Below are 16024 nucleotides of genomic sequence, written 5' to 3'. Positions count from 1 at the left end.
AATAGTTTGAATTGATTTGAGGCGTTATGGTTGAATTGACTTATACATTGTCGTACGAGTACCCGATAACTGATTCATCCACTTGTGTGATTCACCCACTTGTGGATTACGTTATCAGTTAACGTAATCCACGGGTGAGTGAGCCACACGGGTCAGTGAGCCACTTTTCAAGTACTCGTACGACAATGTATAAGACAATTCAACCACAACGCCTTAAATCAATTGAAACTATTCAGAATCCTCTTCTTCAGAGGCAGATACAACTTTCTGACACGTACGAGCATTATGCCCGGGCTCGCCGCAGACGCCACATCGCCGCGCGCGCGTTTCGGGCCTCCTCGTACGACCACTATTCTGACTCGTTTCTGCCCTTAACTGCTCCGTCGCATCGATTTGAGCCTTCAAATCCTTTGCCTGGTCAATCGTAACGGACCCTCCTTTCTGTAGCTGCTTTCTTTTCGTACGACGACGGCGGCTGAGGCGGTCGTTCGCATCTCGAAGTTCGGCGATATCATGGCGCATAAGGTCCTGCTCGTGTGCCATCATCGCCATCCCTTTATGAAGCTGCTTAAGGCTTACGATTATAGACGACGGTGAGCTATTCTGGTGTCGTACGATGCGATTTTGGAGATACTCCTTCTGCGATTCGGCCTCAATCGGGTTATTCGGCGTCTTTGAGACCCAGGGGGGTGGTAGTCCAGCAGAACCTGGTGGTGTCGGCGTACGAAGCTTTATATCTAGCTGCGAAATCACATAGTCCGGGTCGTACGGTACTAGGCCTGTCGCTCGAAAGCCTGCCTGGATGTTTGATTTGGTCATTGCAGCGTCGTACGCCTTATAAAAGGCTGGGAGGAAGTCCTCCTTTGAAACGTGGGTTACGTGCGCCCGCATTAGACCTTCGATTTCTTTACCGTACGCCCGTTTCAGAGGTCCAAAACACCCAACATCGAGAGGCTGGAGCTTATGCGACGAATGAGCAGGCATACAGAGCGTAACAATATTCTGTTCCTTACAGTAGAGCTCGAAATCGACGGAATGGTGGCTCTCGTGGCCGTCGAGGATAAGGAGGCGGTGGGTACCCTTCGTACGACTCTTTGTATGGAAATCAAAGTGTTTTACCCATTCTAGGCCTCTCTCGTTCGTCGTCCAACCGTTTTCTGAAAGCGCGATTACCCAGTTGGCCGGTAGAGGGCTATTCGCGGTCCAGGAGTCGAGGTGGACCTTCCCGGCGAAGATAATGTACGGCGGGATTGAATAGCCGTACGACGCGATACCCTGGATTACTGTAACCCATTCCTGATTGCCTTGTTGTACGGCTCTTGGCCTCCCGCGTCGATCGGAGGTCGTAACGACAGTTTCGGCGGAGATTTTACCCATCGCGAAGCCCGTTTCGTCGAAGTTGTAGATATCGTCATCGTGGATCCCGTATTTCGCGATTATGTTTTGTACGAGCCCAAACCACGCGCGATACGCGTCTGGATCTTCGCAGAGGACTCTCTGGTAGTCGATTCTTCGATTAAAACGCGTACGGAGCTCTGATCGTCGTCGTACGAAGTTTGAGGCCCAGTTCGTTCCGACGCGTGGCGCGTCGCGCACGCGGAGGAGTCGATCCGCCATTTCTCGAACACCACCTAACCGCGGTGGAAACGATCGCGAATCTAGGTCGATTATATATCGTACGATACTGTCCTCTTCGTACGAGGTCAATTTCTGGCAAGGTGGTCGGATATCTTGTTGCGCAGGTCGGCCGTGTTGTCGACGTTGGAGGGTTGAGAAGGATACATTATAGATCTGTGCAGCCTTTCGTACGCTCAATTCTGGGTTCGATTGAAGCGCATTTAGCGCGAGAACTAAATCGCTTTTATTTGATTGTCGTACCATAATTATTGGTGGAGAAAAGGGGGAAAGAAGACAGCCTGTACGAAAGTGGCGGGGGACTGATTCATCCACTTGTGTGATTCACCCACTTGTGGATTACGTTAGCAATTATTCCCTGTTGGAATATCTCAAGCCTATCGAGCCTATGGCCGAGCTGGCCGCGCTTTGCCACTGGGACATGCGATATAACGTAAAGTCGACGCAAAGTGATTTCTCTGGAGATCAGAAGAACCAACTGTATAAATTTTTACCAATCACCTCTTAACGTAAATGCATAGCGAGTGGGCCACCCCCACCACATCTCGAGAATCAAAACCTCGTCAGCAAAACCAAAACGTCTTGAATTGATATAAACTAATCGCCATCTTCGAGTTCAGACCCTAGAGTAACTATTTGGCAAGTTCTCGCATTATGGCCAGTCATCCCGCAGGTACCACAGCGGCGCTGCGTTGGCGTAGTGCCGCCTGCATGACCTCGATTTTCTTGCGTTTCCTGTGTTATATGAGTGTTCACCTCTCTCTGGGCTATAAGGTCCTGTCCCTCGCCTAGAGTCATGCTCTGGCCTTTCCGGAGACGTGTTTTCTTAGCTCTCCGGCGCTTACTAAGTACTGCATTCTCGTCTTCAAGCATCTTCATCCTTGCCTCCATTAGGGCGAACCGGTGCATGATCCCCTTTGCTCCCTTCGTGAACTGCTCAACTGCCTCAATAATTGACGTTGGAGAGCTTCCCTGGTGACGAGAGATCCGACGTTTGATGAAATTAGATTGTGAACGGGCTTCCATAGCGGTGGTGGGCGTTCGGGAAGTCCATGGCTCCGGTGACGTCCGAGGCGTCCTCGAGGGTGTTGGCGTCTTGAACTTCACATCGAGCTTGGATAAAACGGCTTCAGGGTCATAGGGTACAAGTCCCGCCCCTCTGAAGCCTCCCTGGATGTTTTTTTCCGTCATTGTCTGCTGGAATGCCGCTAAAAACGAGGGGAGGAAGTCCTCCTTGCTGATATGCGTTGTACCCGCCTTCATCTTAAGCTCAATTTGCCGACCGTATGCTTTCTTCAGCGGACCAAAACAGCCAACATCGAGAGGCTGGAGTATATGAGACGAGTGAGGAGGCATACAGAGCGTAATAATGTTGTTGTCCTTACAGTAGAGCTCGAATTCGACCGAGTGGTGACTTTCGTGGCCGTCGAGGACGAGGAGGCGATAACCGCCTTTTGTTCGCGACTTTGTGTGCTGATCGAAATGTCGAATCTAATCTAGACCAATTTCGTTTGTAGTCCAGCCGTTTGCGGATGTTACGATTCTCCAGTCGCGAGGAATCGCGTTATCTTGGTACCAGGTCGAGAAGTGATATTTGCCGGCAAATACTACGAACGGCGGGACGTAGAATCCAGTCGCGCTAACGCCCTGGATTACCGTAACCCATTCCCGATTACCTGGTTGCTTCATCTTAACGTTCGACCGTATTTGCGCGTTTGTAACGACCATCCCGGTCGCGATAACGCCCATCTGAAAGCCTGTCTCGTCGAAGTTGTAGATATCGGAGTCCGCTACGCCGTTTTTCGCGACTACGTTCCGCACATGCCGAAACCACGCCTTTATCGCGTCGGGATCCTCGCATTGGGCTCTCTTGTAGTCGTACTTGCGAAAGAAACGCATCTGGAGCTGTGGTTGTCGCTTAACGAAGTTTGACGCCCATCGTGGACCGACGCGTGGCGCAGGCCGCTTATCGAGCAGTCGATTCGCCATTTCTCCAAGCTCACTTAGCCGAGGAGGATATGCTCGCGCATCCAAGTCGAGAATATAGTCGACAATCGTCTGCTCCTCTAGCTCTGTTAATTTCATCGAATTTGGTAGGCTATCGCGTCGAGAAGGCGTCCCCTTATAGCGGCGGGTAAGCGTTGTTCGAGAGACGTTGTAGATTGCAGCTGCGCGGCGTATAGAAAGGGAAGGATCACGGTCCATAGCTTGAAGAGCGAGATTCAATTGGTTATCTTTAGAAGGCGTCTCCATAGCTGGTTGTTGAGTAAGATGTGTTAGAAGATGGAATTCTAGCGAAGTGATGGAGGTGGCCCACTCGCTATGCTGGCCCACTCGCTATGCATTTACGTTACAGCTTTCCGAATGTCTGGGATCTCCTTCGGTTCGCCCTTCTGCTGGTCGCCCTTCTGCTGGTCGCCTTTCTGCTGGTTGTTCATTCTAAACGAAGGTTGCGTTGCGATGAACGATTACTCTTTGTAGTGTTGCGGTTTGTGCTATGGCTTCGTTCCGTAAGCTCTGGACGTCTTGGTCTTCTGTGTTCAAAGGACAAGACTGGGCTGGGATGGGCCGGCCGGCTTATAAGGGGCGAATTTTCTTCTTTCGATAGCACGTGCCACACAACTCCAGCCCATTGCTGTATTATTGGCACCACCTCCGCACATAGCGATGCACCGCCGCTTGATAATCTGCCGGCTCAGCCGTCCATCCTATGGGTGAGATCTGATGTCCCGGCTACCCATAGACTTCCCTCGGAAATCCGAGGCCCAACAGCACGCTTGCAAGCGTCAGCCGGACTTGGCCTACAACATAGCGAGGCTGTTTGAGAGCCTTATGCAGCTGTTCTGATAGGTCTAGCGTGGTTCCATAGTGGCGGGTAGCTGTCCCAACGATCGTTCATGTGAATAAGGTGTTTTATGCTACTCGCATGGGGTGAGGTTATGAGAATAGTCTAGCGCTTGACCTGGCAGTTGAGTATCACGGGCTAGAGGCACTGGTGGGAACAGCGGCAATCTCTTGTGCAGTTGTGCATTATGGCATGGGGGGGGGCTACGAGGTGGGCTCCAACAAGACGTCACAACAGGCAGTATAGAAATGCAGTACATATGTCATCAGAGAGGCCGTTTCACTGTCCATAGAAGGGTCTACATGGGTATGGGAGGCCGTGCAGGTCAGTGTGCGGCATAGGACCTAATGATTGTCACAACGACCCTGCCACCGCCTCCCAGCATCACTCCTCAGCCTTCGCAGCTCCATCGACCCGCATCGGACTGGTCGACGAGGTTGACCTTCCACGGCTGCAGCGAGAGTCTTCCCAGCTTGTGAACATTACACCATTCGCCATAGTAAGTGCCTTGTTGCACTGTCGGAGACCCTATGCGGCAAGAGCAGACATCGTGCCTGCATATCGACCACGGCATGTTCTGCTCGCCGGGCTTTCAACCTAGCACCAGCTGTGCGCAACTTGCAGACTCAGCATCTCCCCCCGTGCGGGCAGCGGACTTGTATCTAGGCGGTCACTGCACGAGAGGCAGAGTCATATTGTGTGCTGTCGGTGCACGGGTAGCATCGAGATTTGTGATCCTCAGCATGGCCTTGTTCTCAAGCTACGGAGTCCAATAACATGCGATTGGCCCTCGGCCGCATGCGTGGAACCCTGGCGCGCAGGGGCTGGCTGATGCATGCCTCCTACATGGGTTGGGCAGACCCACAACGTGCTGTCTTTGGTGCAGCCTCGGTGAGTGACTTGCCAGCCCACAACGAGGCTGGCAGCATTGGCTCCGACCCAGTTCGAAGGCGCGCCAGGATCCTGACATCTTCGTTTTTGGGTCGATGGCCACCAGGGCATTGTGAGGCACGACGTGGAACAGGCTCTGAGCATGAACGCCACTTCGCAGAGCGGTGGCAGAATGATCTTTGTCGCTCTTCACTTTCTTAACTCTTCATTCTCCGCGGACTCCCTTTACGAGCTAATAATTGCGAACCATACTCTGAGCATTAGACAGTCAAGCATGCTGCATTCCAACTGTGACCATGTGCCATCACGTCTACTTTAGCAGTGATCTGTGGAGCTGGGCGCTTGCTGCCAACAGCATCCAGCTCGTACATTGCTACAGGCCTGGTCAGCCTGGCCGGCATCGCAAGGGTGGGCACTTGACACGTGCAACGCAGCTATGAGAACCTACACCACCTGCTTGCCACGTGAAGCGTCCGGCTGAAGCAGCTGCAGAGGTGGCCCTAACGGTTTCAGCTGAGACGTCCCATTGTTATCATCCTGCTGCATTCACCAGTCTCGGACGAGCCTCGTTATCAGCTCGCCAATCGCGATCGTCGCCTGTGCCTCAAGTGGCCTCAATCGATTGGCTCCGTCACACCGAAAGCAGGAAGCTGCAACTCCCTGTCGATTGACTCTGAAGTTGTGAGTTGACCGAGACGAGGCCATGCCATTGAACGTAAAGCCCCTTGTCGACCGCCTTGTAAGCATACTGCACAGGTTGCGCGAAATCCCATGCCCACCCATAGCAGGCATCAGAGCCTCGTCGGTCTGCCCCTACACAACATGGATCAGTTTGTCGGGATGTCCTCGATATGGGCTATCGGGGTATGAGCCATGGACTGCTACGGTTGGACACGCATGTGATCAATGGCATGGACTTTAATAGCGATGCCAATCTCCGGACCGCTCCTCCCATGGCTTTCACGCACGATTTTGACATTGAGGGACTCTTGTTTGGTCAGCAGGGTTCAACAATCAACCCGAACGCGCTGCACTATAATGAGTCGCCCCATTCCATGTCCATTGATCCTACCTCTCCCTTTGGCCCAATGACGGATATGTCGGCCACATAACGGGATGGCGACAGCTTCGACTGGCTGACTGGTTTCGAGCACCAGATGTCGTTTAATAATGTCAGCGAAAATGCTGTCGACGGTTCATCTCCGTCGGCAGTGAGCAATGCCAGCCAGTGGGGCATCAGCGACGTTATGCTGGACGGATCCGGTGCCAACAACCCGGTCGTAACCGCTGGTACAAGCTCCATGTGGCAACCAGGAATCATGGGTCCTCCCCAGATGCCCAATCCTTACTCTATGGACTTGAGCGGTGCTGGGTTCCTTGATGAATGGCGCGCCTGTCTCACCCCAGCCGCCGGCACAAAAGAACATGAATGATATGTACTTCTCCACCCCTCCGCCTTCAATGAGCTCGCTGAGCCCTTCTGTTATGCCCGGCCTGACCACACAGCCCATGCATTTTTGTCTGGCGAGAAGGAAGGATCTATGGGGCTGCAGGGGCTCCTGATGGACAATACAACACCCAAAATGAGTGGGCCATTGTCTGCTGACTAACACAGTTTTCCCTTAACAATTAGTGATGTCCCCATGCAACACTTCTGCCTAGCGGCTGAATATCTGAGAGTGCTGTCTTGAAGGGCTGGACTGCGCCTCCGGAGCCTTGTCCAGATGTATGAGGCGGGGTAGCCAGCCCCCGAATTTAGGCTGGCCAGGCTTTTTCTTTTAGGTCGCATCGCTTAAAGCGATCGCGAAGTAATGTCACTGCTCCGTAAACCTTGATGCCTCGCAGCATCCGCGCCTGACCATGCGTCCCCTCACACTTACTGGTGGCGAGCTACGCTTTGCCAAAAGGATATCCCCCCTTATGTTATCTTGTCGCACACCTGGGAGATGACGATCAACGTGAACTACGTTAGTGGTCATGCAGGTAACGGGTACCTTAGAATTCCGTTATACAGGCCCACAAATGATTGTATCTGTTCCATGATTCATCTGACACAAGCCCCTCGTGTCCGCCACTCCATAACGCCAGGATGCACTTCGTCCTAGGAACTCTCCCTCCCTCCACGTGTGCCACTAGCTCTCATATACCTGTAATGATCCCAGATCGATCAATGAGACCCTATAAAAGCTCGGGGATTAGTGGAATGGAACATGCGCCTGGAGGTGTTATGCCACCCTCCTCCCTTTTACCCGTGGACATTCTCACAGGCGCAGAGTCGGGCGATGCATAAAGGCCATTTGATTTAAGAATAACAACCTAAAAATATAAGAGGGTTGGGCTTTCTATTAGTGCAACTACTACAGTGGTGCACTTAATTGCTGGTACGCCCAAGTCGCCGTATCTCTCTTTAACAGGGCAATTCGTTACTGCGCTCCATTACATGCTGCACCGATTTCCCTATACTGCCTCGTAGACGCTCTTTCCGCTATCATGCTATGATGTGACCATTTTATCGCCGTCTAAGTCCCTGGAGATCCTCAAACATTGTATAAAGCCCGAAAGCTCCGACTAGATATTCGCAGAGTCGATAGCCTAAAGAAACTTAAGACATGCATATGCAAAAGAGACAACCGAGAAAGAGTGCTCCAATCCGGAATGGGCCGTTTCCTATATACGATGTATCTGCATCATACACGGTTAGTTTTCACTAGCGTTCATGATTAACAAACGTTTTCACGCTCCATCTTCGGAGGCAGATACTATCCATGGCTCAAATTCTATGGTTCTCGAGAATGGATAGGAACCATTGAATCGAACGAACTGGATCGACTTTATAACGATGGTTGTGTGAAGACATTGCACAATGGGACGTTCTATTAATTAGTACGAATGCTTCCAGTCTCTCATTAAACATAACAGTCCGAAACAATTGACCACTCTTGTTAAGTCTTGTTATGTAATACAAAAAGGTACGTTTAGGAATCAAGAGCTAAACAGCGCTCTGTTCTTGATAGCCCATTCTTCCAGGCCAAAGACCGGCGGCGCATACTTGTGCAGGTTGGCCACCGCCTTCTCGTAGCCCCCTTCAGCGATTGTCTCGCTTATAACGGACACGTCAGACTTAGCGATTTCCAGAAATTCTTTGACCAGCTGCTGCGCTACAACTTCGGGTACTCCAATCTTGACCAAGTTATACACGCCTTCGGTCGCGTCGATCTGCGTAATTTTGATGTCTCGTGAGAGAACCTTGCCGAAAATGCCAATAGCGTCCCGGATTGACAAGAGTTTGGGTCCGCAGAGGGTGATGGCGGTCTCCGGCCCTTCGACGCCACTAGGCAAAGCCTCAGGTCCCTGGACGAGCAATGTGGCCGCGGCCTTGCCGATATCCTCTGGCGCAAGCCAATCTAGTATGGTATCCGGGTAAGGAATCCTGACCTCGCCCTCGGCGATCATAGCTGTCCACCAGCGCACGTTGGTGTTGAAGAAGGCAGGCCGGAGAGCGACGTATGCGCCGCGACCGAATATTGTTGCGAGCTGGATCTCATACTGCGCATGCGCGTATCGGACATAGGTTTCCGGGGTGATCTTGGTAATGTCCCCCTGGACCATGGCGGTGCTCAGAAGCACGACAAACTCGATGCCGGCAGTCTTGAGGGCCTCGATTGCAGCCTTGCCGTAACCTGTATCGCCGTGGATCAGGTAGATGAACGCATGTTTTGCCCCAGTGGTGCGTACAGCAGCTTCCACCGTCTCAGGCTTGGTCAGGTCCGCTGAAACTCTCTGAAAGTTGCGAGCCTTTTCCTCCTCCGAGCTAAGACCCGGAATTGGCTTGGAGATGTCACGTAGGGCGAGAACCACTGACACGCCGTGCTGCTCGGCTGCTATGGCAGCCGCCGAGCCCACGTGACCAGTAGCACCAAAGACGATGACGGGTGGACTCATTTTGAAGGATTTTCTAGGTCGGAAACAGTTTGCTGAGTTTGAGCATTTAATACATACTGGGCGAGATATGTAGTCAATTATATAGACAGTGATTTTGTCGTTTGTGATTGCCTTGAAAAGACTCAAGCAGTGAAGTAGACAGGGTTCTCTATGCACTGACGGAGAAGACAATGGTCCGGGTTCAGCTCGGCCACGGAAAGAGGAATTGCCCGGTCTTACTTTGTGGCACACAGCCGATTGGTAAGCTGCAGAACAGAAGCTGCCCCTAGCATCATCTTTAGGGAATACGGACATAACAACCACAGCATTCTCTCTATGCGCCGGGGCTCCAGGCAGCCAGAATCTCTTGGCGTCATCCTGGGCAAATGATTGTGTCGCATGTACGCCGCAAAAGATTGGCAGCATTCCTATGTACCTCATCTCGGTCGAGTAACGCCGCATCCCTGTGCAGCCCGGCCACCACAACGGGCATAACGAAGAAAAAAGCAACTTGTCTCCGGCGTGGCAGTCCGCTCTCGTCAGAGCTACGCACGTTATCTGGGCGGCCGTGGCATTTGACCGCGCTCGCGGACCTTTTCGCTTATTGACAAGAGTGAGCTGGCCTGCCAAGCCGTTGTGCTTACCTGTGTCGATCCCTTTGCTTTCAAAAGACGGGCGGCTACTCAGCACGACTGGCCGCATTAGCGATTGACTCCTGGAGGATTGGGAGCCTAAATCGTCGTGGCACGCAATACATCTTCACAGGCGCGTCCCACCGGTTCTGGCCAAGCGTGCGTTATCTAAAGTGTGACAACTAGCTGGAATCCCTGCTCTCGATCGGGCCAACCGCCCCCGTCCCTGTTTGGTGGTGCTGACAGCAGACTTTGCAAGGCGCGGACGATTCGGCCGAACAGGCCCGCGGACGAAGGCTCCGGCAGAGGCTGAGCCAGCCGGTGACTCCCCCCCAAGGAACAAGCTTTGCAGCAGATTGCTGGCATAGTAGCCCCACTCGTTTAGGCGCAGAAACTGACCGAACCTGAGTGAGGGTTGCTCATTATGGCTCAACAGAATGTCGCCGAGAGATAACTGACTTCCACTTGGCTAGTAGCGTCTTGCTTTTCGGCCTATGGCAGCCCGCACCCACGACAACTGGCGTGCGTGAATGCCTCATAATCACCAATTAGGCCCGAATGGGTACGGATCGCGCGTTATGCTCACATAAGCCCTTGCACCTGGGACCGGCACCCTACCTGCAGGGAGGCTCCGCCGAGACGTAAGGCTCGAGTCTTGGACACCGCCCGGGACGTGTAGTGATTGGCTGCGCTCACACGTTGATTAAGTCACCGAGACAGTCATTGACTTGCCCGCGGGCGTGCCGTGGCCCATCACCCTAACGCCTGGCTGCTCGGCCGCCACGTCCGCTAAACCCCGGGGCCTCTCTTGGGAAGGCAGGCTTGGCGCTGAACATGTGCAGTGGTCTCAGATGTGCCCCGTCTTCTATATAACGATGGCACGTCTTCGGGATGCTGTGTCTTGTTTCATTCCGTATCATATTCGAGCAATCAAGCTTAAAAGCCCTGGCAGCTTGCATCCTGACTAGCGTCATACGCCAAACTCATTCGCACAGGCCCAAGTCACACTGTGTAGTGACAAGATCAGCAACCGACACCACTACTACAATCCACCTCGATTGAGCAATCACAATGGCAGCATCTTCGGATCGCGCGTTACTAGACGCCAGGCCAGCCACTCTCCCACTAACAGATGACAACTACCACACTAGCACCGAGAGCACTACAGACGAGGAGAAGGCAACCATCGACAATGTTCCTGCCGCCAATGACGATGACGAGTACCCTTCCGGCATGCCTCTGGTTTTCATTGTTGTTGCCCTAGGCATGGCCATGTTCCTGGTAGCGCTCGATATGGTAAGCCGAGCCGCCCCTCCTGTGCACCGGGCAGCCTAAGAGCAACGACTTGCCGTCGTACCAACTGGATATAAGCTAAGATATTTGCAAAGACCATTGTAGCCACAGCCATCCCGAAGATCACAGACGAGTTCCGCGGCCTCTCCGAAGTTGCCTGGTACGGCTCAGCCTTCTTCATGACTGTGGGCGGTTTTCAGTCGGCATGGGGCAAGGCATATAAGTACTTCCCTCTCAAAATCACCTTCCTCGCAGCAATGTTCATCTTCGAGGTCGGTAGTCTCATCTGCGGTGTCGCACCCAACTCGACCGCCTTGATCGTGGGCCGTGCCATTGCCGGAGTCGGCGCTGCTGGCCTCGGCTCTGGCTGCTACACACTTATCGCGTTTTCCGCTTCCCCTGTGAGGCGTCCTATGTTTACTGGCATCATTGGTGCTTCGTACGGCATTGCCTCTGTCGTCGGTCCTCTGATCGGCGGTGCTTTCACCGACCACGTCTCGTGGCGTTGGTGTTTCTACATCAACCTGCCCATTGGTGGTTTCTCCGCCGCCGTTATCACCTTCTTCTTCACGACCCCAAGCAAGTCCAAGCCTGTGGACGCGCCCCTGCGGGAGAAGCTCATCCAGATGGACCCACTCGGCACAATCCTCATCATGGGTGCCATTATTGCCTACATCCTGGCTATGCAGTACGGCGGTCAGAGTGATTCATGGAACTCGGCTACCGTCATTGGTCTCCTCGTTGGCTTTGGCGCCATTCTCATCGTCTTCGCTTTGTGGGAGGTCTACAATGGCGAGCGGTCCATGATTATCCCGCGTCTGGTTATGAAGAGGACTGTCTGGGTCAATGCCCTCTACGCCTTCCTCTTTGCTTCGTCCTACTTCATTATCATCTACTACCTGCCCGTCTACTTCCAGAGCATCGACGATGTGTCCCCCACCATGTCTGGGGTCCGCAACATCCCCATCATTGTGGCCGTCACCTTTGGCACAATCTTCTCAGGCGCCTTCATCTCGAAGACGGGCATTGCTACGCCTCTTATGGTTGGTAATGCTGCGGTCGCCACGATCAGCGCTGGCCTCATGTACACACTCGACATCGGCACTGGTGCGGGCAGGTGGATCGGCTTCCAGATCCTCGCTGGCGCTGCCTTCGGTATTGCCTTCCAGATCCCCATGATTCACGCCCAGGGCAACGCGGCCGTCGAGGACTTGGCCGTCACTACTGCCTTGCTCATGTGTAAGTTTCCCCTGTCCTACATCCCTCCATATTATACCTCTTCTGCATAATAGTCACTGACGTCTTGATGCACAGTCTTCCAAACCGTCGGTGGAGCCTTTCTCCTCTCTGGTGCCCAATCCGCTTTCGTCAACGAGCTCCTCGCCAATCTGCCGCGGTACGCACCTGAGGTCAACCCCCACCAGCTCATCGCTACCGGCGCCACGCAGATTCGTATAACATTCCCAGCCGACCAGGTGCCCGGTATCCTCCAGGCATACATGGCCGGCATCCGGGTGACCTTTGCCATTGCCACTGCGTCTGTCGGCCTTGCCTTTGTGGTCAGCCTGTTCAGCAAGTGGCAGCGGCTCAACCCGGAGGCTGTTAAGAAGGCATCTGGCGGTGCTTAGAGGGATTGAAAACGACTATCATAATAGCGACAGGAGATGTGTGTTGCATAATAAGAGGGAGGGTTTGGGAGTCTCGGAGGCATCATGCATGGTAACGGATATTTTGGGGATTACACTCAACTCATGGCGGTCTGGAGTTCGGCAGATGTGGCTTTGCATTTCATATAGACTTTCTGTACGACTGATATCACAAGAGTGAACACTGAATGGTAGATTAATTTCCTACAAAGGCAAAGAGCATGTATCGATCGACATGTCCACTATCCCATAATGACATGAAACATTCAAAGCCTGAGTCGCAATCCGCAGCTTGGCAGCGTGGTTCAAAAAGTGTTGAAGGCGCATGCACACAGGAAGCTTCCAAGCAAAGGTCAGGGCCTGGGCTGTTCCTGGACACGGAGCGTCTGCCACCGCCACCGCCGCCCACTGCATGTCAATCTATGGCTGGTCTAGCCATATTGGGCGGATCGGAACCTGGTTCCTGCTCATCGACACCAAAGCGTAGCTGAAGACAGATGATCGCCAACCCCCAACTACACTTCTCCGGACATTCTGTGCGCATCTGCCAAATTTCAAGTTCGTAGCGCTTGCATAACAATTAAGCGGGCCTGTTCCATTGGCCCCTAGCTCGTCTCAATTGGACGAGCTGCACCGTGACGGTCCGTTCGGAATCGTGTGCCGGTCAGCAGAATATTCTTGTGGCGTATGCTTGTATAAAAGCCATGGACTCGTCGCCTCTTGGCAAGCCCCAACCTCGTTAGCTTTTTCGGAAGTGGCACATCACCCTTCAACAAAATTACAAGATGCGTCTCACAACCTCCATCACGGTCGCCTCCGTGTTGGGCGCCGCTCTCGCCAAGCCCGAAAAGATCCGCGGTGTCAGCGATCCAGTGCACCACTTCTACCTTCAGGAATACCCCCAGGACAAGAGCACCGCAGTCCTGGGTCCAGAATCATCAGCAGAATACTTCAACATTGGAGGCACTATCCAAAGCGCAAACACGACGCTGTACCTCAATGTCGGCAATGACAGCACTTCATACAAGACGCTAACCTTTGGGACGACTGCGTCGACCAAGGCGTGGGGGCTCGAGGGCGATACAATCATCACAACGCAAGGAAGTACTTGGGGTCGTCGTAAGTTGTTGTGTCACCTCGTACGATTCAGGAAAGGGCAATAATAACCCCGTGCGTACTTGCCAGAATTGAACTTTCTGGCTTGCAAACTGGACGGCAGCTACTGGCAGCTGTACCTGCAGACAGGCAGTGCCACGCCCAGTGGGAAGACTTGCAGCAACTATCAGACTATCCACCTTCCGTGTCTGTGCTGAAGGGGGGGGGGGGGGGGGGGTAGATGCAAGTGCACTGTGAGCCGCCACTTAGCTAGATGTCAACAATATGGCTTGATACTTGATATTTTCAGGAACTTCTAGGTGTTGGAGAGCTTCCTTGTTGTGCAGTTTACGTACCGCGAGATCAGTGCCTCTTCAGTCTAAACCGTGAGAAGAAAAGTTAGACCAGGCTACAGCTATGTCGTGTTCTCCCACGTCCCCCGGCGTTGCCCTCCTACTAAATGGGATCCGTCGACAGTCTTGTGGGTGTCTCCCCACGCCGCAGCTGTGCAAAGCTTCCTGCGAGGGCGCGACATATTCCGGCCCAGGCTATCTGCGACAGCAAGCTCTTCTCGATGTCCCGCAAGAACCGGACACAAGCATCCGGGCCGCTCAGCAAGCCAACTCCTGTGAGGTGGAGTAAGCTTTCCGCTCCGTTGTTGATCCAGTTGCCAACCGCGACTCTACTCTCCAGCTGGTCGAGTCGCACGAGTGATGCTCGTTGATTTCCAGAAGTCTTTTCTGTTTGAGGCGTGGCTGTGTATAGCTCAATGTAGCAGTATATGAAACCCACTGCAATCATGACACTGAAAACGTCGTAGCAAGCACCTTGCAGAGGCGTCAGGCAGCCGACCAGACGACCCGGGGGAAAGAAAGCAGCAGCGACAATTGGAGTTATGGCTCGGAGAAACGTATCATGCTGTGATAAGGCTTATTGACATCTACGATCACTTGCTTCCAGATCTTCTCCACGATCTCGAGATTGAGGGAGGTGTGCACGTCTTGAGCCGAATAGCCACCAGAATGAAGGATGCTCTGGAACCTTGCATTAACAAGTACCACGAGGACGACGAGTTTGGCAAGAGGGGGGCAGGAGAGCTTGCCGACTTCCTCTTCTTCAAACGACCAGCGCGTATCCGCAAGAGCGGGCGTCCCGACTACGACACACTCGAAGTGCTTCAGTCTCTGCATGTCTTTGTAGCACACGTGCAGGGGGGTATGTTGGCCTTGCTTCCCGCAAGCTAGGCGCTCTGGGATAAGGACTTTGCAGCTGCTGTCAGTCTATGTATAGATGAGATCAAGCGGACGCAGGCTTGGATCATGCAGCAGCTCAAGCTGCGCAGCCCACAGACCTTGCTTGTCCCCACGCCGCCGACGGCATGAGAGGTGTACGTAATCCCGGCTCTCGAGCAGTCGAAATACGCCTTTTCATATCGCGACAGGGTAGTGATGGGAGTGTTATTGCAAGGTCTCACGATCGTTAGCACAATGTAGACGCCTCTGTTGCTATTGTTCAGATTTCCGAAACAATGATACACATTTGCCAAGGCCTAAATCCAGGAGACTGGATAACCATCACGTAGGGCTGACGTTATGACGTCAGGAGTGTGCCAGTCGGAATTATGAATGCAAGATATGGCCCTCTTATGACAGTCAACCTCCGTGGTCTTTTCCAACCGCCGCGACCTGGATACGGGCAACGCTGCGTGACCTCTTTAAAGCTTCAGATGCATAATAGCCTTACGAATAGCGGGCCAACGGCCGCTGTGGTCTTGGCAGGAGGCAGGTCGACCCGCATGGGCCTCCCCAAGCACCTTCTCAAGCTACCAGATGGGCGTCCCTTGTACAAGTTCCATTTCGAGCTGATTCACGAAGCCTGTCCAACGATATCCCCAAATCTACATTTCCCTTGCGTCAGACTCCCCTATGGACGACGAGCTCCGTAACACGGTCTGCAGCCCTCATATGACCTCGGCAGCAGGTCTGGAACTTGGAGTTATATGGGACGAAGAATCGCCTTTAGACGACCATAAGGAAGTCAAGGAATCTGGCGGCCCCGCAAACGGC

The 16024-nt window shown here is 53.2% G+C and overlaps 4 protein-coding genes across 4 annotated transcripts; 3 read left to right on the top strand and 1 right to left on the bottom strand.

The window, feature by feature from the left end:
- Nucleotides 1-6157: 6157 nt before the first annotated feature.
- On the top strand, nucleotides 6158-6753 carry B0I36DRAFT_398538 (uncharacterized protein; the record flags this gene model as incomplete). The annotated part of the gene is made up of 2 exons (XM_046161620.1): nucleotides 6158-6470; nucleotides 6498-6753. Coding segments are annotated over exons 1-2 (504 nt in total), but the record flags the coding sequence as incomplete, so codon positions are not given.
- A 796-nt stretch (nucleotides 6754-7549) lies between these two features.
- Nucleotides 7550-9462, bottom strand: B0I36DRAFT_425907 (uncharacterized protein; the record flags this gene model as incomplete). Its single annotated transcript, XM_046162365.1, has 2 exons — nucleotides 8546-9462; nucleotides 7550-7687 (listed from the first exon to the last, which is right to left on the bottom strand). Exons 1-2 carry the CDS (start codon nucleotides 9311-9313, stop codon nucleotides 7550-7552), a joined length of 906 nt encoding a protein of 301 aa, XP_046005607.1. The 5' UTR covers nucleotides 9314-9462.
- Nucleotides 9463-10995: 1533 nt separating this feature from the next.
- Nucleotides 10996-12845, top strand: B0I36DRAFT_255188 (efflux pump antibiotic resistance protein; the record flags this gene model as incomplete). Its single annotated transcript, XM_046150861.1, has 3 exons — nucleotides 10996-11220; nucleotides 11313-12456; nucleotides 12532-12845. The coding sequence occupies 3 exons, from the start codon at nucleotides 10996-10998 to the stop codon at nucleotides 12843-12845; spliced, it is 1683 nt and encodes a 560-aa protein (XP_046005606.1).
- A 576-nt stretch (nucleotides 12846-13421) lies between these two features.
- Nucleotides 13422-14176, top strand: B0I36DRAFT_299576 (uncharacterized protein; the record flags this gene model as incomplete). The annotated part of the gene is made up of 2 exons (XM_046151983.1): nucleotides 13422-13982; nucleotides 14049-14176. The coding sequence occupies exons 1-2, from the start codon at nucleotides 13649-13651 to the stop codon at nucleotides 14174-14176; spliced, it is 462 nt and encodes a 153-aa protein (XP_046005605.1). The 5' UTR covers nucleotides 13422-13648.
- Nucleotides 14177-16024: the final 1848 nt, after the last annotated feature.

The sequence above is a fragment of the Microdochium trichocladiopsis genome (assembly GCF_020744255.1).
Source record: "Microdochium trichocladiopsis strain MPI-CAGE-CH-0230 chromosome Unknown B0I36scaffold_13, whole genome shotgun sequence".
Classification (NCBI taxonomy): Eukaryota; Fungi; Ascomycota; class Sordariomycetes; order Xylariales; family Microdochiaceae; genus Microdochium; species Microdochium trichocladiopsis.
Note: the sequence above shows the minus strand (reverse complement) of the source record. Positions and strands in the feature narration are given on the sequence as shown.